The following is a 20,225-nucleotide window of genomic DNA, read 5'->3' as shown; positions in this document are numbered from 1 at the left end:
AACAGAAACAAGCTGGAAAACATGCACAGTCAGCAAGTTACTCACAGACAAACTCCTGGACAGGTGAGCTTGGTATTTACTGACATGACGCTTTATTTTGAAAGGGTGGAGGACCAACCTGGTCCAGAACATCCCAACAGAAAGTGAAGCGTTACAACATTTAAAAAAATCTACAAAAAGAAAAACTGATCTGAGATTTAGATGACCTGACAAAGTCCGCTGTGATTGGCCGCTCCAGAACCATGTGACCCGGACGGTCTGGATGTTTCCGGGCCGGTTTCCAGAACCAGCCGATCAGTCCTGCATCAGTTTGTGTTTGACGGTTGAGCTCTCGGATGAGAGGTGAACGAACAGCGCTCCCGCTGCCGTCCGCGCCCGCAGCTCATACATGTCGTAGTCATGAGCCCACTCCACGTTTCCCCAGTGCCGAATCTGACAAATAACCACAAAAGATCAAAGATAAAGCAGGTCAAGTTCAGCCAACAAATCTTTGAAAAATATTTTAAACCAGACAAAATCTTGCTCAGACCAAACTGAAAGACAAACAGGCCAAACTGTGACCAGCTGACAGATAACTAGGGACACACCGACCCACTCGATTCCCTCCCAATACCGATATCTGAGGTCCAGTATCGGCTGATACTGATCCGATACAGAAAAACAGCTGAACGGACTTAAAACATACTTTTTTTTAAAACAAACATAAATATACTAAATTACTAATTTATTTGATAAATAAATTTAATTGAATTTATTTGTTCATTAGAACAGCTCATTCAAATACAGCAGTAGCGCCACCAGCTGGACAAACATGTAAAAACAACTTTAACCTGCAGTCAGGAGTAAAACAGCCAATGGAAAATAAGAAACTGACTAAAACAATAAGCTCACTACTTGGTTTAATATGTAAGAATAAACTAACAATGGTTCAGTTAGGAATTTTAAATTAAGAATTAGACTGAATAGATCTGTCCTTAGGATCAGCCATATTGTCACTGATTCTTGATCCAGAAATTATTTCAATATTGGGACTGATACAGAGATGAATATTGGATCGGTGCATCTCTGCAGATAACTCCCTAAACCAGGTGCAGTTCTGTGATTGGTCGGTTCTACCTGGTATTCCTCCTCCAGTCTGGACAGCATCACGGCCCGCTCTACACTCAGGTGCCGGTCCAGTACTCCCAGTGACAGAACCAGAGACTTCAGCTGTGTGATGATGAACTCCAGCCCTGCACAGCAGCAGACACATGTCAGCAGGAACCGGCGCCCGGCCCGGCCCGGCCCGGTCCGAAGCAGTGCCCACGACAAGCCTCACCTGTCAGGGACCAGAGGGAGAAGGAGCCCAGGTGCTGTCTGAACGTCTCTCTGGTTCCCTCTGGGATCTCGGGACCCAAAATGCTGGATGACGATCCGATAGTGACGTTGTATCTGTCGGTGAAACGCAGGTCAGCGGGTCGTTGTTGTTGCATCTCGTTTCCAGCTGAATCTAACCGTTACCTGCTTTCGATCCAGTGCAGCACAGGATCCCACTCATTCCTCTGCAGCTCAACCAAACCTGAAGGTTCATCTACTCTGTAGCTAAAAACACAGAAAGCAGCTTTAGTATAAAATACCTATTTTAACTTCACTCTTTAAAATTCAATCTAATCTCAAGTCCAGAAACACACACACAGATTGTTCTTCCACAAAACTTTTCCATTAATGTTTTTGTTTTTGATGAGGCGTCCAATAAACGCTGAATGATGCTTTCAGGTTCTGGTGCATCCCTGTTAGTTCCTTAGCAGTTTGATACAGACAAACCAGGTTTTACAGATACTACAACAACAGGATAAAACTATTCAAGTCAGAACCTGAAAACAGCAGAAAGTGAGTTTAGGTCCAGTGAGATTAAGAAAATAGGAAATGTGTCTGTAGGTTTAAAAGGCAGAAAGTCTAAATTTTGGCTGCAGAGACAATTAATGTCTCATCTAAATGCAGCAGCAGAGAAACATTTATTTAAAAGATGATACCAGATGGTGTCGGTTTCCAGAAACTTCAGAGCGGCGCTGATCATCTGCTCTTTGCTGCGCTGAGTGGGATTATCCAGAGCCGTGTTGCACAGAGTGGTCTGTAGAAAACATTTCATCATCAGTTCAAATTCATCAGGACAGAGACCCGCTCTGAGGTTAGAGCTTCATCTGCTCAGGTGATGCTCATCGAGTCTCAAACTCTGGTTTCAGCTTTTAGCTAAACACTGAAATTATTTCTCCTGTTTCCAACAGACTGACAGACACGCTGCCTTTTGTATGGTTATATGTGATCACTCAAATATGCTGGCACATTTCCGGTAAAGCTGTACCAGATGCATGGTGTAGAACTTGATGGAGTCTTTCTGAGCGTCCCACTCCGTAGCCACGGCGATGGCCAGGGCTTCATTTGGCACGGTGAACAGCTTCCCACTGGGGGTCTTCAACTTTCTTCTGTCCAGGTTTACCTCATACAGACCACCTGGAGGTTCATTCACATCATTAACACATATTATCTACTATAAAGCAGAATCCTGTCCAGTCAGATCTGGGGGAGCTTCACCTTTTCTTAGGAAGATAATAAACTGATTCAGGGCTTTGTATATTATATTAATGCTTACCTTCACCTTGGGATATACTGACATCTTGGTAAAATCTCTTCCTCTCTAGCAAAGAGCAAAAAAAATTAAAATAACAAATTTCATTGAGAACATAAGACAGCAAGGTTGGCACAACAATTTATCTGCCCAGTTTCATCCTACCTGCTGAGGCTGTGGAGTATTTCATCGCATTCCTGAAAGGTTCATGTCTGGGACACACTTTACAAAAAGTAATCACACCACCTAAGCGGCTCTGCAGTCTAATAACGCTTTTAAACATAGCGGAGCTTAACGAGGAGCACTGCTACAGTAGATAAAATCTCAGATAACTGACAGCTCTTCATTTAAATTCACGTAGCATTGTTGGAGTCCGTCTCCTTTAGCGGTAAGTCGCTAACTATCCAGCAGCTAAGCTAATTTCTGCCGTTTTGGTTTATTTCTCGTGTTGCGCAGCAGCTCCTCTGTTCAAAAACACGCTTCTGACCTTCTCCTTCAAACTTCTTCCCAAATGTCTTTAACTGAAGGGAAATGTAGTCTCGTAGAAGCTCTGTAGAAGCGTGATACACCACGAAATAAACTACACTCAAATGTTCACGTAAAGTCTTCCGCGGTTTACCCCAATCAGCGTTTCCGATGTTTGAGACATGAATTCCATTGACCAATGAGGGAGGCTGATGCTCCCGGTTAGAGCGCAGCGACGAAGTCCACTTTACTTCTCGGGCAGCTTGGTTAAACTGTGCCGCGGCGGAGATAAACCGGTGTTTGGATGTTTTTGAACAGATCCGGCGTTTCTTTAGCGGTTTCTAGAAGCGACTGGAGTTCTTTGCCAGCACGGCTGCGGTTGGTGCCTGCGGTTGGTGCCCAGCCAGCGAAGCAGGAGACATGCCCGTCCCCGCTGGATACCTCAGCGACTTCCCTGCGGCCTTCACATCCTCGGTCTCGCTTATCCCGCCGCCGCCGATAAACACCCAGCAGCCGGGCGTCGTCACCTCGCTCCTGTACAGCGGCTCCAAATTCAGGGGCCACCAGAAAAGCAAGGGAAACTCTTATGACGTGGAGGTTGTGTTACAGGTAGGGAAGTAAAATGTTTGCGTGTGAATGTTTTGGTGTAAATGTGACAGAAACGTGGTGATGTGTCAATCTGACGCGGTGATGACTGACAGCTGGAGAAAAACTGATCTGTCCCGGCCTGTCCTGAACTAACTCACCTAGCTGTGGGTGTAGCAGAGCAAATTTCTGCTCTTTACTAAAACACACTATAGAATCATTTCTAAGGATTATTTAATGTTGTTTAAATGTTGATAAGTCATTATAAACAGTATGAACAGCAGCAGGCAGGTTGTTTTTTGCTCCATAAGTGGATAGAAATGAGTACTGGAATGAAAATATTCTCTCTTTCTCTCTCAAAGCATGTGACCATGGAGGATTCCTACCTGTGTGGCTACCTGAAGATAAAAGGATTGACAGAAGTCAGTGCTTCTTCATGTTTGTTTCCATACCAGCAGACAGAAAAGCTGCTTTTTAAAAACATATCTAGACATATCGGTCCACAAGGTCTGAAAGGTCATTCACATGTCTACAATTTACTAGCTCTTCAATCCATCCTTTTATTCAATTATTTCACTTTTCTTGGTGGATTTTCAGGTAAATTATAAATGTTAGAATGATGGTGGTAAATTATAAATGGATGAGGGAACCCAGGCTGCTGTGTTCAGGAGGCCAACATGTTTCAAAACTCCTTCATTTTTCCCACAGAGAAATTAAATGTTGTCATAACTCCTAAAATCCTATGACCTTCAAAGAATCTCCAGTAGCAGTCAGTTTTGTGGCAAATCCAAAAAAGCCTCTGACTGAAGACTGTTGCTGTATGATGGTTTCATGGCCATCACAATATGCTAACAGCCTGTTAGCGTTACTATTCCATAGCAACATGACTGACGGACAAACACCCAGGATCTATTTCAGCTAATGGGAAATTAAAGCTGAACAAAAACCTTCACTATTTGTCTCCAACCATTCCACAAAGTGTTTAAAACTGTTATTTAATCAGGATACCCCTCCCCTGCTTGTTTTTGTAGGAATACCCAACACTGACCACCTTCTTTGCTGGAGAGATCATCAGCAGGAAGCGCCCGTTTCTCACCAGGAAGTGGGACGCAGATGAAGACGTGGATCGTAAACACTGGGTATGTAGAACCTTTTAAAACTGTCTGGCGTCCACAGACATCCCATAATAATCCGGTTTCTGTTCAGGGGAAGTTCCAGGCCTTCTACCAGTATGCAAAGAGCTTCAACTCTGATGAGTTTGACTACGAGGATCTGAAGAGCTCCGACTATATCTTCATGAGGTGGAAAGTAAGCTGGAGTTCAAAGGTGGGTCCGGTCCAGTTCTGTTCTCCTGCTGCTAATGGTTCTCCTGGTTCTGACCCCCAGGAGCAGTTTCTGGTTCCCGATCACACCATTAAGGACATCAGTGGCGCTTCCTTTGCCGGTTTCTACTACATCTGCTTCCAGAAGTCCACGGCGACCATCGAGGGTTTTTATTACCACCGGAGCTCTGAATGGTAACGCCTGCAGTTCCAGTTATCCCAGTTAGGCTGACCAGTGAAACCAGTGTCAACATTAATACAGTTGTTACAGGGGGCGTGCTCCGGTGGCGTGGAGGTTAGCGCGCCCCACGTTTGGAGGCCCTCAGTCCTCGACGCGGCCGTCGCGGGTTCGATTCCGCATGTCTTCCCCCTTCCTGTCAGCCTACTGTGAAAAAAGGGACACTAGAGCCACAGAAAGACCCCCTGGTGGGGAAAAAATAAAATACAGTTGTTACAGCTGATAATAAATGTATTGGATAAATTTATCTACAGTGAAAAATGACCAGAACCTTTTCTAGGCCAATGCTAACAGATGTTCAGTCTGTTGTGATAGGACTTGTTGATGTTTCGGCTCGTTAGCGTTGGTCCGGTTCTGCTGTGGTCAGAACTTGTTCTCCTGTTTCTGGGTTCTTGGTCACAGACTCTTCATGCAGTGTTCTGGTTCTGCTGTCCAGGTACCAGTCCCTGAACCTGACCCATGTTCCTGAGCACAGCGCCGCCATCTACGAGTTCCGATGACGCCGCGCGCTGCCAGGCACTTCCTGTTGGATGGGCAGAGGGTCCAAAGCTGCTGAGAGGACAGAGGACAGGCGCTCCCACTTCCTGAACGGCTCGGTGAATGTACGGAGGAGCCTGGACGGACCGGACCGGTTCCTGTAGAGTTCCCCTTCCCTTCGTTTGTTTCACTGCCTGGTTTAAATGCTTGGCTCAGCTTACCGAGACACAGACCGGATCGGTTCCGGCTCTCAGAACCGTACTGATTTCAGAACCAGTCCGGTTCCTTCCAGAACCAGCAGCTTGCACACACTGAGCGGTGAGGAGTCGGGTCCAGTGTTGGACCTGAAACAGCAGGAATTAGTTTTGTAATTTTGCTCTGAGGTTGAGAAGTGAGCGGTGCGTTCAAGAGACAGTTCAACCTGGGAGATTCCAGCTTTGCTCTGTTTTGGTCGTGCTGCTTTCTGAGACGAACTGTTGTGGAGTTCCTTCTGTTCTCCATTTCTGTGTTACCATGACGCCCAAAATGAGGGTTTTAGACAGAAGTCAAGTTTTAACAATGAACCTTTGAGCCAAAATAATCCTATAAAGTATTAAAGGAGGGAATTTATCCGTCGGCATCATCAGATGATGCACCCCACAGCTATGCAACTCTAGAGAAAGCAAATGTTAAAGGTTTCACACTTTATTCCTATAATATATAAACAGATTTATCTTCATTAAAGAGACTATTTTTGTTAAATCTCCTGCCCCCCATCATGTTTCTCTATAATGCCATGGTTTCCACAGCGCCACCTACCTGAGGGTGTTTGTGAATTGAGGTTGGAATGAGTGTAAAGAGTGACTATTAGAATCAAAGAGACATTTTAAACCTGTTTCTGTGTCTTTTATTATAAATTAATACATATTTACATGATAAATTTATCATGAAGTAAAGTATGTTTATCAAAGTCAAACTATTGTTGCATTTATGCTCCAAGATGAACTGATGTTCCCTGAAGGGGTCGGAGCAGAATGAAAGCCTCGCTGCCCCCTGCTGGCGGGTCAAACTCTGCTGCTGCGCTGCCCCCTTTCCTGATTAACACTAATTAATTCAAGTTTATTTGATGGGGACAGACACACAGCGGCCCCCTGTCTGTCAGTGTTTATAAAAACAGCTAATTCCCTACATGGGCTTTTAAACCGTACATCTTAAAACTAGAAAAAATTGAAATAATCATTAAAAATAGCACAACATAAACACAATCAGACATAAGACTTTAAGTATGGATGCAGTTCTGTTTTTGACAACCAGATTTTTTTAACACTGAAACTGGTTAGATATCTTCTTAGAATTATTTTGGAGTCGCCACAGTCAGTAATTTATTTAATTTATATTAAATAAATTACTGCACATTGATCCTATATTATATTGATGCCAACATGAGGCCGGCAGGACCTGGAGCCCAAAATGTTCACAGGGGAATGAAACAACATATTCCTTAACTTTTCTTTCTAGCTACATAAAGAAGGTTCACCGTAAATCAGTAAGATTAAAATGATTTTTAGGTAAACAGAGAACAAATGTTTCAGAAGTAGGTGAAGTTTCTAAATGCTTCTAGAAATCAGAATATGGTGATGGGTTAAAGGCCATTTCAAGGTTTTCTGGGTCTGCAGAGGCTCAGCAGATCAAATATCAGATGAATATTCATGAGATTAATTTGGCTCAGCGAGCAGAACAGAGGCTGCGACGCTCAGTCCGCCCGCTAGGAGGCAGCACAGTCCGCTCTGCCTGCGCTGCTTTATCCCGACAGCTGGACAAACTTCAAACATTTCAGTGAGATTTTCTCAGAGAAAATTAAAAGTATCAAATAATTATGAAAAAATAACGCATGATTTTATTTTTTCCAAATTAAAAAAGTATAAAAATGTAAAGTTCATATAATCTGGAGGAGAAAACCTGAGTAGAGGAGATCTATACTGAACGTTTCACTCTACAAAACAGGGGGCGTCCTCACGTGGTGGCAGCATCATGCTGTGGGAAGATGGATGGAGCTAATTAAGGAAAATCCTGGAAATGAGCTGAGACGGGGTCAAAGTTTAACTTCCAGCAGGACGAGCAGCCAGACATGTTAGAGTCATGGCCTAGTCAAAGTCCTGACCTGAAAGCGGACTGATTCCTGTCAAAGCCATTTGGTTTTAATATTCCCAGATTTCCTTTAGTTGGTTTTTCTTGTTTTGTTGTTTCTTCATTATTTTCACTGATTTTCCAACCAAACGTTAAAAACTAAATTATTTTACAGAAAAAACTAAAACAAGATTCAAACAAAATTCAAATCAACCGCTTCAACATTCTTACAAACTTTACAAGAACATAAAATAAATTAGCACACAAACTATTTCAGCAACATTTTATTTCTTTAACTATTTATTTCTTTGTTTCCAAATGGAACCAAATGGAAACAAAGAAATAAAAACTAAATATTAATGTAACTCATGGATTCAGTCACATTTTCATGACTTTAATATTCTGCTTGGTTTCATTTTCTGAGACATTCCTTTCTCTGAGTCAGAACCGGGTCCGAACCTGATCGGAACCGGGTCCGAACCTGATCAGAACCGGGTCCGAACCTGTCAAACTTTTCACAAATTAAATCATGGCCACTTGTTTGATGATTTTATTTAGGGGCTTCTGCCTGGAGGGGCTGTGGTTCTGTTTTTCAGACGTTTCGGTTCTGGATGATCAAACTGGGTTATTTCTGGCCCACAGCCTGATGCTGCCATCGCCGGACCAGAAGCCCCTTCCTTCCTGGGCGAGTCGCCAAAAACAGGCTGAAAACAACCTGAAGTATTTTTGGTAAGAGGCTCCTGAGCTGCAGGCAGAAATACACACCCTGATGGGGCCAAATATAGAAAAACACAACTAGACTCTGAGGAAGAGGAGCTCATCCAACAGGAAGAAGAAAACTGGAAAAACTTCTGGACATTTCTTCACTTTACCTGAACAAAACTTCCTGTCTTCATCCTCTGACTGGACTAAAGCAGGGAACTGAGCCCGGTTCTGGTTCTGATTCTGGTTCTGGTTCTGGTTCTGCTCCTTCCTGTCCTCTCCTCTGTCGCCGCCTGCTGGTCCAGGAGGAGTGATGCTGCGGGTCAGTGAGGTCATGCTCACAGGGTGTACAAACTTTCTGCCATAAGAATCAAAATAGTTCAACTGAAATCATTTTTTAAATAAACTTTATTTTGTCCTTTTTTTATTTTAGTTTTGCAGGAAGCAGCAGATCTCCAGCTCTCAGCTTCTGTCATCAGGTTAGTTTCAGGATTTGATCTGCAGTAAAATCAGGTTTCTGCTAAATTAAGATGGAAGCAAAAACTTCCTTCATGAATGGGAATCTATCAATATTTTTATTTATAACGATGGGCCACACTTTGGACACTTAACAACATTTTAAACTAATTTAATTAATAAACTGAGCTTGATTACTTTATTGTTTCTAAAGTGCTTTCCGTAAACCGGACTGGTCGGACTGGTCGGACTGGTCTGTAACTGGACACATTTACAGTATTTGATTGTCGGGAATCGCTGCGCGGCTCTGACTCACTGCAGGTGAAACGTGGGGTTGGGTCGATTCCTGGAAATGAATTATTTTCATAACCAGAAAACAAACGCATCAGGAAACGCTTCCATGATGAAGAGCGACCTGCAGGTCAGAGGTCAAACCTTTCATAAAGAGCAGCTGAGTCATTTTCAGGCCAAACGGAGAGAAGTGGATCTGGGCGGTCTGAATGATCCAGTTTGATCTCTGGACTGGTTGGGAACCGTTTAACTCACGGTGACCTTTGGCCTGACCTCCTCACCGTCATCCTGGGCCACCAAATCAAGGAAATGCAGCTCAAGAAAATACATTTACCAAGCAGCTTCCTCCAGGTTTTCCATTGTTTCACAAGCAGCCAGAGCCGCGCCTGAACCTGGACAGAAAACCTTTTCATCACAGTAACGGCGGCAGCTTCACGTCACGTCTTTTATTTCCTCGGTACCCAGACGTTATCGCTGCTGCAGATTAAAGTGACACTAAAACGACTCTGTGTGTAACAAACACAATCAGAAAACAGCAGCAGCAAATATTTCACTTCCATCTTTTATCAGTTATGGTTTTAATGAAAACTTCCTGTACAGAAAATGTCAGATAAAACCCTAATCTTAAAAATGAGCTCTGCTAATTCTAAAGCGCTACATTAACATGGTCTTTTACCAGAAGTTAATGCTAAAGCGCTAACTACCACATGTTGATTCCCAACGTGCATCATGAGGACAAAAAGGCTTTCAGAACGATTCAGAAATGTGAATATTTGCATTTATTTGTTTCAGTAACTCCTGGTTGGTTGTTCATGTAAGTGCTGTCATCTTCCTTTGATGTTTGCTACGGAATAAGAACCGCTGCTTAATCAGACTTCAAAATAAGAGCACGAGTTGCTCTGATCTAGCTAATGGTCCTGATCGGAAATGACATGAAAATACTGCATTTAGACCAGAGCTTCTCAATTCCAGTCCTCAGGCCCCCCCTGCTCTGCATGTTTTAAATGTGCCCCTATTTTGGAGCAGCTGATCCAAATGATTGCATTTCCTGTTCTGCAGGCATCAGGTGCTGCAGAAGCCTGTTAATCACTCATAGATTCAATGCAGGTGTGTAGCAGCAGGGAAACCGAAAACATGCAGGGCGGGGGGCCGGAACTGAGAAGCACTGATTTAGACCAACGAAGTGCTCTGTTCTTTAGTTTCTTTACTATGTTAAAGTTGCTCTCAGTTAATGCTGGAGGACTGAGGGATGTCACTGAAAGAAAAACTTTATTTCTGTTTGCAAAAAGGTGTGGTGCTGATTTTTGTTTGCTTCTAGAGACTCATTCCCTTGATGGCGACTATAAAGTTTGGAAAGCTGAGTGGGGAGAAGAGCTGTGGACTCACCTGCAGCAGGTCATTAACTGTGAAACACAAACTGAATGGCAGCATCATGCTGAGCGAAGCTGGACGCTGTCAGTCATCACATGATGAATCTCTTTTTTTATTGGTAACATTTCTGGTTGTAAGGAAAATGTCAGGATTGATGCTCTTGTTGAAAAATGTGGTGATATTAAGATCATTTTAGATTTCAACATCACTGTGAGTGAGAAGGTTGACCGACAGAATAAATTCAGATTGTTGACTTTATGAATGAGTGAAGTTTAATAGATATTTGGAGGGTAAATAATCCAAACACAAAAAGGTTTACATGGAGAAACGAAGCTGGTTCATAAGATAAGATTTATTTGTTATTGTCATCAACAAATCTGAGTCCTTACAACATTTAAATTACAAATCTGAGATCATTCAAGCAGAACTTAGTGACCATAAAGGTTTTTTGTTCAGGTTTGTTTCTCCCCTGGCAGAAATACTAAAAGGAAGCTGCATATTGGAAGATGATTAACTTCCTTCTTAACCACAAATTTGTCTGTTTAACAATTAAAAACAAAATTGCAGAGCTCTTAAAACAGCACAATCTGAAAATAACTGAACGTTACTGGGAGCTTTTAAAATATGAGTTCAGAAAGATGTTCAGTAAAGATATCAAATAGAATAAAAACAGCATAATGGAGGAAACCTGCTTGTTCTCTGAGATGATGTCTTTATCCTCCAGTCTTCCTGAAAACAGAGACAAGTTACAAAACCTTCAGATTAAACTGGATCAAATTTAGATTAAAAAGCAAAATGAGCTTTTAGACGTTCTGGGACCAAAACATTAAAGAGGAAGAACAAAACTTTAGTTATTTCTTCAAACTTAAAAGCAAAGACAAACTAAAACTGGTTTTATTAAACTTAATTCAAGAGCACAATTATTGATTGGTGATATACGTAAAAGTTATTATAAATCATTGTATGAGTCCAGACTTTCTCCTGAGGAACAGGATTATTTCTTTAACTCATTAAGAAACATTTAGTGACCAAAACAAAATATTATGTGACTCTTTAATCACACCTGATGAAATTAAAGGAGTTATTAATAATCTGGAGTCCAATAAATCCCCTGGTACTGATGGACCTACATCAGAACTTTATGACGTTCTCAGAAGAACTGACTCCATTTTTACATTCTGTGTTTATTGAAAGCATTAATAATGAAAAATTGTCTCAAAGCTGAATTAATCCCAGAACCTCAGAAGGAATCATTCATTCTGGATAATTAAGTAAAGAAAGTTTTATTTCTTTACTCAACAGTGATTAAAATATTTTTGCCCAAAAATGGAAACAGTTCAGATTAAGGAAAGTTAGTGTCAGATGGCGACATTCATGGAGATCAAAAGATTATAACTAAACCTGAACTAAACCTGAACTAAACCTGAACTAAACCTGAACTAAACTTGAACTAAACTTGAACTAAACCTGAACTAAACCTGAACTAAACCTGAACTAAACTTGAACTAAACCTGAACTAAACCTGAACTAAACCTGAACTAAACCTGAACTAAACCTGAACTAAACCTGAACTAAATCTGAACTAAACTTGAACTAAATCTGAACTAAACTTGAACTAAACCTGAACTAAACCTGAACTAAACCTGAACTAAACCTGAACTAAACCTGAACTAAACCTGAACTAAATCTGAACTAAACTTGAACTAAACCTGAACTAAACCTGAACTAAACCTGAACTAAACTTGAACCAAATCTGAACTAAATAACCAAACCTGAACCAAACTTGAACCAAACCTGAACCAAACCTGAACCAAACCTGAACCAAACTTGAACTAAACCTGAACCAAACCTGAACCAAACTGAACTAAACCCGAACTAAACCTGAACCAAACCCGAACCAAACCTGAACCAAACCTGAACTAAACCCGAACCAAACCTGAACCAAACCTGAACTAAACTTGAACCAAATCTGAACTAAACCTGAACCAAACTCTGAACTAAACCTGAACCAAACCTGAACCAAACCTGAACCAAACCTGAACCAAACCCGAACCAAACCTGAACCAAATCTGAACCAAACTTGAACCAAATCCTGAACCAAACCTGAACCAAACCTGAACCAAACTTGAACCAAACCCGAACCAAACCCGAACCAAACCCGAACCAAACTTGAACTAAACCCGAACTAAACCTGAACTAAACCTGAACTAAACCTGAACCAAACCTGAACTAAACCCGAACCAAACCTGAACCAAACTCTGAACCAAATCTGAACTAAACTTGAACTAAATCTGAACTAAACCTGAACTAAACCTGAACTAAACCTGAACTAAACCTGAACTAAACCTGAACTAAACCTGAACTAAACCTGAACTAAATCTGAACTAAACTTGAACTAAACCTGAACTAAACCTGAACTAAACCTGAACTAAACTTGAACTAAACCTGAACTAAATCTGAACTAAACTTGAACTAAACCTGAACTAAACCTGAACTAAAACTGAACTAAACTTGAACTAAATCTGAACTAAACTTGAACTAAACCTGAACTAAACCTGAACTAAACTTGAACTAAACCTGAACTAAACCTGAACTAAACTTGAACTAAACCTGAACTAAACCTGAACTAAACTTGAACTAAACCTGAACTAAACCTGAACTAAACCTGAACTAAACCTGAACTAAACCTGAACTAAACTTGAACTAAACCTGAACTAAACCTGAACTAAACCTGAACTAAACCTGAACTAAACCTGAACTAAACCTGAACTAAACCTGAACTAAACTTGAACTAAACCTGAACTAAACTTGAACTAAAACTCTTTCCTTTAGTTTCTAACAGTGACATCACTTCCTGCTCTGTCAGTCACTGTTGTTCTGAGTGAGGCTGGCTGGAAAGGCCTAGCATGGATGACCTTTGACCCTCTGACTAGGAGGAAGTTTGATCTGTAGTTTCCCATCCTGACACATCTGAGCAGGAATCAACATCCTTCCCATCAACTGGACTTTGACTAGGCCAGTCTTTCCTGCGAATCAACTTTTATTGTGCTTCTTTGCCAATAACCATGCAATAAAATTTGAAGACTTAGTTCTGTAGTTTGATTTTATCCTCCTGTCCAAAGTTTTATCACTTAACATAAAGTTACAGAAAATCAACAATAAAATCCCATTGAGGATAAATATATAAACATGTTTATTACAGACACATGTTTGACTGCAGCAGTGAGAAATCCAGATGGATGTTTGAAAGGTTTGTGTTTCCAGGTGTTTCTGGTCAGGTCAGAAAATCTCCAGATGTTTTATGCTTCCAGAAAATCAGATCATGTTTGAGAATCATGCAGAACAATAGAGCGCCTTGTATTGCTGGACACTGAATGGAGATCCAGTCATTCCTGACTTTTGTTCTGCAGTGGGAGGGAAACCAGTAGCCAAACTGGTTCTACTGGTTCCCAACAATGACTGACCCAGTGGATTGGGTCTGAACTCCCATTTCTCTGGGGTTTATCCTGCACACATCCAGAGTTTAGGTTTGTCCTTCCATTGTCCCTAATAATAATAATAATAATAATAATAATAATAATAATAATAATAATAATAATAATAATAATAATAACTTTATTTAACCAGGTTTGAGATCAAAAATCAGTTTTTCAAGCCAAAGTGAAAGTTTCCTGATGTGATGAAGATGATAAAGAGAACAGATTACAGATCAGTTCTGCCAGATTAACAATGAAAACTGTTTTAGCAGACAGTGATGAGTTATGGCTCAGATAATAATTCATCAGATGATCTGAGATCTGCAACCTCTACACTTCAAAACAACTTAGAAAGCAAACATGATATTTTTATTTTCATGCATGGGAATGAATAAAAACAAGAGATTTGCAACATGGATGTTTTTCCTCATGTACAAAAAGAATCATATAGTTTAAACGTTAATAAGAAGAAAAACTGAATGTTTAAATGCAAAACCTGCATGTTATTATATTTATACTTAAAACAGTTGCTTATTTATTAGAGCCAAACAGCTGCAGGGTGGAGACCCCGCTGTGATCAATAATCAGTCAATAATCAGAAGAAAGTTTGACCAAATTTACCCCAAAAACAGAATTTATTTGAATCATTTACAGAAATAAAATAATTCCCATGACGTCCAAACCTCACGTGTTTCAGGTTCAAAGCTTCACAAACCCGACATTCAACGCCGCAGCACGTGCCGCCAGTGTGTGTGTGTGAGAGTGTGTGTGATAAATGCTGGCATCCCTTCACAGCAGGGGCTTCACATCCACCTGATGAGAGCAGCGATAACCCCTTTGAAGAAACACCTGCTCTCACACACACACACACACACACACACACACACACACACACACACACACACACACACACACACTCAGGTGAGCAGTTTTATTGGCGCTGATGACAGCAGCAGTGACGTCAGCCGCTGAATGTGATGAATTTATGTTTTCAACATTTATTGAAACAATAAACTAAACAGGTTTATTTATCTTTGATCTCATTTTTTAAATATGCTTCTTCTTTTTTTTCCCAACATTGTCTTAATTGGTTTTTCAACAATGTTTCCAATAATCAACAGAGCATAAGTGAGCTCTGACATCAAAGGAAAGTCCAGGGTATTAAATTAATGTCCAACATTCAACTTGTCTTTCCTTTCATGCCAGGTTGTTATGGGATATTTTGGAGCAGCACTTATTACATACAAAATAAATGAGAAAAAGAAAACATTAGCCCTAACCCCAACCACCCTGAGAAGAAACAACAATTACAACAATAAATGTTTCTCTATTTTCCAGGAATTAGCCCAAATTATTTTAGTTTTGTACGTGATTCAGAAAATACAAACTTGAATGTAAAGTAGTCAATTATACAAATAAAGATTATTTTAGGTCACTGCAGAAGACCAACCACAACTATAACTCACCAACACCCTCATATCCATGTTTTCTATATATTCCATAAAAGGACACCAAATATTTTGAAATAGCAATAGTTTTTTTATTTACTTTTATAATGAAAGTGATCTTTTCCATTGGTAAGGTTGTGGATATTTAATTAATCCAGTTAATGAATTTTGGGTTACTGGTACTCTTCCATGAGAGTGCTAGGACTCTTTCTGTAAACATAAATCCCTGGCAGTAATAATCTTTATGATGTCAGTCAGATTATAAACCTAGAATGAACAATTTAGGGTCAAGAACTAGTTTTATACCCAGTATCGTCTCTAGAGCTTCTCTAATCTCCCTCCAGAATTGTTGAACGTTCTTGCATTTCCAGATGCAATGGAAGAATGTTCCCTTCTCTCCTCCACATGTCATTCACAGCTCTGGACGGCACCATTGTACTTATTAAGCTTTTCTGGCCTCACATAAATTCTCATTAGCCAATCATGTTGCAGAACTTTGAGGTGTGTTGACATTATGCTTCCTCTTCTTAACATCATTTAAATTTTTTAATCTTTTTCAGATTTTACTTTGACCTCATTTTAAACATGTTTTCTTTTGTGTGAAATATTTCATGTTTGATATTTGGTCACAGCCGCCATCTTGGTTTTAATATGAATGATGGTTTGAAACATTTTTGTTTCCTTGTTCTTCTGGTTATTCCGTCTGTTTCCTGGTTGAAGAAGCTTTACTGTCTGCTGCAGGTTGGTGCCTCACCTGTGTGACGTCATCCCGCGGTGCTGCTGCTGACGCCCCGCCCCCGCATCGTGGCCCCGCCCTCTTTGCTTCACATAAGTAGAGGAGATGCGGCTGTTGGAGCTTCACATCCTCACCTTCATCCTCCTCATCCGCAGCGGCAGCCACTGACCTGAGAACCAGAACCAGAACCAGAACCAGAACCAGAACCGCGGCAGGATGACCGGAGATCAGCGCTACGTCATCAGTGTCAGGTTGGTTGGAGGAGTCCGCAGAGAGAAGCCGAGACTGAAGGTTGGTTAAAACCTCACCAAGTTTTTATTTATTAATTTCATGTCAGAAAATAATCCGCTGTCCTCCTCAGATCTTCATGCTGTCCGTCCTCTGGTCCGATGAGTCGGAAGTGATCATCTACCGGTCCTTCCAGGACTTCCGGTCATTTCATGTAAGTCAGGAAAAATCCGAGCTGCAAACCATGAAATCATTTTAGTTTTCATTTAGTTCATAATAATGAATCAATCAGTCAATCAAAGAAATTAAAAACAGTCAAATAAACATCATTTAATTACTACATTTCTCCAACAGAGGCAGCTGAAGAAAAGATTTCCAAACTTTAATCCCTTCAGGAAGAACGAGAGGAAAATCCCAAAGTTCTCCGGTGAGCAAACAATAAATCAGCCTGGAGAAGAAAATATAGTCCAGAAAATGTTTTATGATGTTATGATTTATGACAATAAAAGTCAGTAAGTGGAGAAAAAGGAGCAGTTCACAATTTTTACAGATTAGAACCTGGATCTGTTGCTATTAGGAATTAGTAAATCTAGTTTTCAATCAAATCATTAAAACCAAATAAAAATAGAAACTAAATGTTGATTTAAAGTATCTGTAGATAGAAGGATAAATTCAAACATTAATGAAAAGTTGATTCATTTCAGTAACTCCTTAGTCCCACAGAATGAAGCTGTAAAGTTTTTATTTGCGATGATTTATTTACAACAAAAACATTCAGAAAATAATCTTTCATATTTGCTTTAGAAGATGTTATTTAAAATAACTGACAAAACGAGCCTCAGCTGACTGACATGTTGGACATTTTTCATCTGCACTTTGTTTCATCTTTAGTTGATTTTATTAGATTTCTTCTGGTTGTTAACTGGTTCTGGTTCTGGTTCTGGTCCAGGGAAGGCCCGGCGCAGCAGCCTGCAGCAGACCGGATCCAGGAAGTCGGTGATGCAGATGAGCTTCCTGCAGAGTTACTGCGAGGAGCTGCTGCGCTGCGACCAGACCGTGACCTTGAGTTCAGAGGTCACCCGGTTCTTTACGCCCAGAGATCACGACCTGCAGTCGGACTTCACCAAGAACACGTGAGTTCTGGTTCCGGTCGGGTTCTGGCGGGCCGCCTTGATCCGTTTCTAACACGTGGTCTGCTGCAGCGTCATGATCCTGATGTCTGACGAGGCGCAGGACGCAGCGGGTGGCGCGCAGCGCCAGCAGGTGGGCAGCGTGACGCACCCGTTCGTGACGCAGACGTACCGCTGCGTGGCGCCGTACGAGACCAGGGACACCAAGAACCGGACCTTTAAGGCGGCTGCTGACGACAAGCTGGATGTCCTAATCAAAGACCCGGCAGGTCAGGCTGCAGCTGCAAGTCTCCACTGATGAAGCTCTTAGTTACACTGCAAAAATGAACAGTTGTTCCAAACTAAATATTTAATGTGAAGTTTTCAAACTAAACATTTTGCTCCAAATTAAATATTAAGCTAAAAAGGTAAATATTATTTCCCAACTAAATGTTTAGTTTTCAAGTTAAATATTTAGTTTGGAAAATAAATATATGGTTCAATAAACTAAATTATTGCTGTTAATCTTTTACTGTGTACAAAGGCCAATTAGCATGCTAACTGCTAATTGCCCGTTGCCTGCAGGGTGGTGGCTGGTGGAGAGCGAGGACAAGCGGTTAGCCTGGTTTCCGGCGCCGTACCTGGAGCTCTGTGACGAAGAAGAGGAAGAGGAGGGAGGATTCCTGGGAGGTGAGTCACTCTTCACCTGGACCGGACTCCGTCCAGAACCTCCTGCAGATGTTGACCGGTGGTCTGCGTGTTGCCTTCAGGGTCCCTGTACTGCGCCGTGAGGAACTACTCCACCTCCAAGAGCGACGAGGTGGGCGTGGCCATCGGCTGCGTGGTCGAGGCGCTGCGCAAGTCTGACGACGGCTGGTGGCTGGTCAGGTACAGAACCATCAGATCATCTTACAGAATATTGGAAATACAGTCAGGAAGAAACAAATTATTAAAAACATTTTGACGTAATACAGTCAACATTTGATTTATTTGGTCAAACATGAGAATCGGTGCAGCGGCTGGACGATCCGCAGATCATTTTCTAGATTAATAACTTGATATTAACAAGAGATTTTAGATTCTGCTGCCAGATCTAACTCTGACTCCGCCCCCTCCAGGTGCGGCGGCAGGGTGGGTTACCTGCCCTCCATGTACCTGCAGCCCTACATCAACCCGCGGCGCGGGCTGCACGGCCGCCACCTGCACGGCTCCTCCCTCAACCTGGCCTCCAGCGGCGCCCGGGGCTCCCGCTCCTCCCAGCCGGTCCAGAACCAGGAGCTGGGCTCCAGGCGGGGGTCCGCGGTCCCGGAGCGGCTCCCCAGAGCGCAGTCCCTGGACGTGCTGTCAGAGAGCTGGCAGCAGGATGCCGCCGCGCCATCATCATCATCATCATCATCATCAGCTGCATCCCGCAGCAACGACTCCATCTTCTCCAGCTTCTCCACCAGCAGCGCCTCGTCCTCCTCCAGCCTGAGGGACGAGCCGGGCCGTCCCGACCCGACCCGGTCCTCCAGGTCCAGCACCGGGAGCTCCGGGTCGGCCGGGTCCAAAGGCAGCCAGCCGGGTCCGGCCCCCAGCATCCCCCGCAGACCCGACGCCCAGGAGATCCTGGTGCGCTGCAGCACCATGACCCGCAAGGCGGCGCTGGCCTCCAGAACCCGGCTGCAGCTGCGGGCCGACCCGGTCCACAGCCGGCTGTAGAACCGCTGCTTTGGGACTGAAGCGCAGAGTCCTTGTTGTCATATTAATAACTAAATATGGACTCTGGGGGGCGCTGTTTGTCCAGATACACTGTAAAAACTGAACAGAAATCATTTCCTCCATGTTGCTCCAACAGTGACGTCACAGATCCAAACTACAGATTGAATTGACCGGCTGTGTGCTGGATCATTGGGTTGAAACAACTGGAACAAATGATGTTTATTGATGTTTCTGCTTATACTCTTAAACAGATTCTTGACTATATAAACAAGTGATGATTCAAATCTTCCACTTTATGGTGTTTCACAAAACCATAGAAACGGCTCTGTATCGTATTATAATATTATATTCTGACAGCTGCATGTTTCAGATGTTCAGTTTGTAGCTTCAGTGAAGCAGTAAACCTGATGTAACGTTGATCCTCTTCCTCTTCCTCTTCCTCTTCCTCTTCCTCTTCCTCAAACCTGCAGAGGGAATCAGATCAATCAACCTGTTTGAACTCACATCGTTTTGTTTGCTTCAGTGAAACAATAAAGGTTTAATATTCAAACACAAGTTCACACAAACTCAGTAATAATTCAACTGAATTCAGTTGATGATGGAAATCATCAGGTCACAATTATACATACTCCCTCCCAACATCAGTTCGGTTCAGTTCAGTGACTAGACCCATAGAAATCATATTTACTGATACATTTTCAGATTTTTAACATGTCTGACATTATTTTTGTATTAAAATCGAGAACTGGGTGAATGTGTTTGTGTCAGATTATGGTCTACATATTTCAAACCATTGTAATTGTGAAAAAGGCTGCCTAACAAACTGCCATGCTGAGCCCTTTAATGGGCGGAGCTTAGAGCCAGTTAATGGGCGGAGCTTAGAGCCAGTTAATGGGCGGAGCTGTAGGA

General features: G+C 42.0%; 3 protein-coding genes across 3 annotated transcripts; 2 read left to right on the top strand and 1 right to left on the bottom strand.

Annotated features, from left to right (window-relative positions):
• Nucleotides 1–69: 69 nt before the first annotated feature.
• On the bottom strand, nt 70–3,520 carry atpaf2 (ATP synthase mitochondrial F1 complex assembly factor 2). The gene is made up of 8 exons (XM_044103506.1): nt 2,771–3,520; nt 2,630–2,674; nt 2,342–2,490; nt 2,013–2,110; nt 1,501–1,581; nt 1,319–1,431; nt 1,117–1,232; nt 70–432 (listed from the first exon to the last, which is right to left on the bottom strand). Exons 1-8 carry the CDS (start codon nt 2,886–2,888, stop codon nt 295–297), a joined length of 858 nt encoding a protein of 285 aa, XP_043959441.1. The 5' UTR covers nt 2,889–3,520; the 3' UTR covers nt 70–294.
• LOC122823656 (glucose-induced degradation protein 4 homolog) lies at nt 3,295–6,615 on the top strand. Its single transcript, XM_044103507.1, has 6 exons — nt 3,295–3,679; nt 4,018–4,077; nt 4,687–4,794; nt 4,862–4,963; nt 5,042–5,172; nt 5,652–6,615. The coding sequence occupies exons 1-6, from the start codon at nt 3,491–3,493 to the stop codon at nt 5,713–5,715; spliced, it is 654 nt and encodes a 217-aa protein (XP_043959442.1). The 5' UTR covers nt 3,295–3,490; the 3' UTR covers nt 5,716–6,615.
• Nucleotides 6,616–10,613: 3,998 nt separating this feature from the next.
• Nucleotides 10,614–19,871, top strand: LOC122823651 (NADPH oxidase organizer 1-like). Its single transcript, XM_044103501.1, has 9 exons — nt 10,614–10,642; nt 16,284–16,569; nt 16,640–16,720; nt 16,861–16,933; nt 17,456–17,639; nt 17,709–17,905; nt 18,201–18,305; nt 18,386–18,503; nt 18,734–19,871. Exons 2-9 carry the CDS (start codon nt 16,495–16,497, stop codon nt 19,314–19,316), a joined length of 1,416 nt encoding a protein of 471 aa, XP_043959436.1. The 5' UTR covers nt 10,614–10,642; nt 16,284–16,494; the 3' UTR covers nt 19,317–19,871.
• The last annotated feature ends 354 nt before the right edge of the window (nt 19,872–20,225 follow it).

The sequence above is a fragment of the Gambusia affinis genome, linkage group LG20 (assembly GCF_019740435.1).
Source record: "Gambusia affinis linkage group LG20, SWU_Gaff_1.0, whole genome shotgun sequence".
Taxonomy (NCBI): Eukaryota; Metazoa; Chordata; class Actinopteri; order Cyprinodontiformes; family Poeciliidae; genus Gambusia; species Gambusia affinis.
Note: the sequence above shows the minus strand (reverse complement) of the source record. Positions and strands in the feature narration are given on the sequence as shown.

Bases quoted from the DNA above. Each gene is read 5' to 3' on its own strand.
- atpaf2 (XM_044103506.1), bottom strand. From the start codon at position 2,888: ATGTTTAAAAGCGTTATTAGACTGCAGAGCCGCTTAGGTGGTGTGATT. The intron at 2,491-2,629 runs GTAAGCATTAAT...ATGAACCTCCAG, and splicing joins CAGTATATCCCAAGGTGAAG to GTGGTCTGTATGAGGTAAAC. The intron at 1,233-1,318 runs GTGAGGCTTGTC...GCTGCTGTGCAG, and splicing joins CTCCCTCTGGTCCCTGACAG to GGCTGGAGTTCATCATCACA.
- LOC122823656 (XM_044103507.1), top strand. From the start codon at position 3,491: ATGCCCGTCCCCGCTGGATACCTCAGCGACTTCCCTGCGGCCTTCACA. The intron at 3,680-4,017 runs GTAGGGAAGTAA...TCTCTCTCAAAG, and splicing joins ACGTGGAGGTTGTGTTACAG to CATGTGACCATGGAGGATTC. The intron at 5,173-5,651 runs GTAACGCCTGCA...TCTGCTGTCCAG, and splicing joins TACCACCGGAGCTCTGAATG to GTACCAGTCCCTGAACCTGA.
- LOC122823651 (XM_044103501.1), top strand. From the start codon at position 16,495: ATGACCGGAGATCAGCGCTACGTCATCAGTGTCAGGTTGGTTGGAGGA. The intron at 16,934-17,455 runs GTGAGCAAACAA...GTTCTGGTCCAG, and splicing joins GAAAATCCCAAAGTTCTCCG to GGAAGGCCCGGCGCAGCAGC. The intron at 17,906-18,200 runs GTCAGGCTGCAG...CGTTGCCTGCAG, and splicing joins CCTAATCAAAGACCCGGCAG to GGTGGTGGCTGGTGGAGAGC.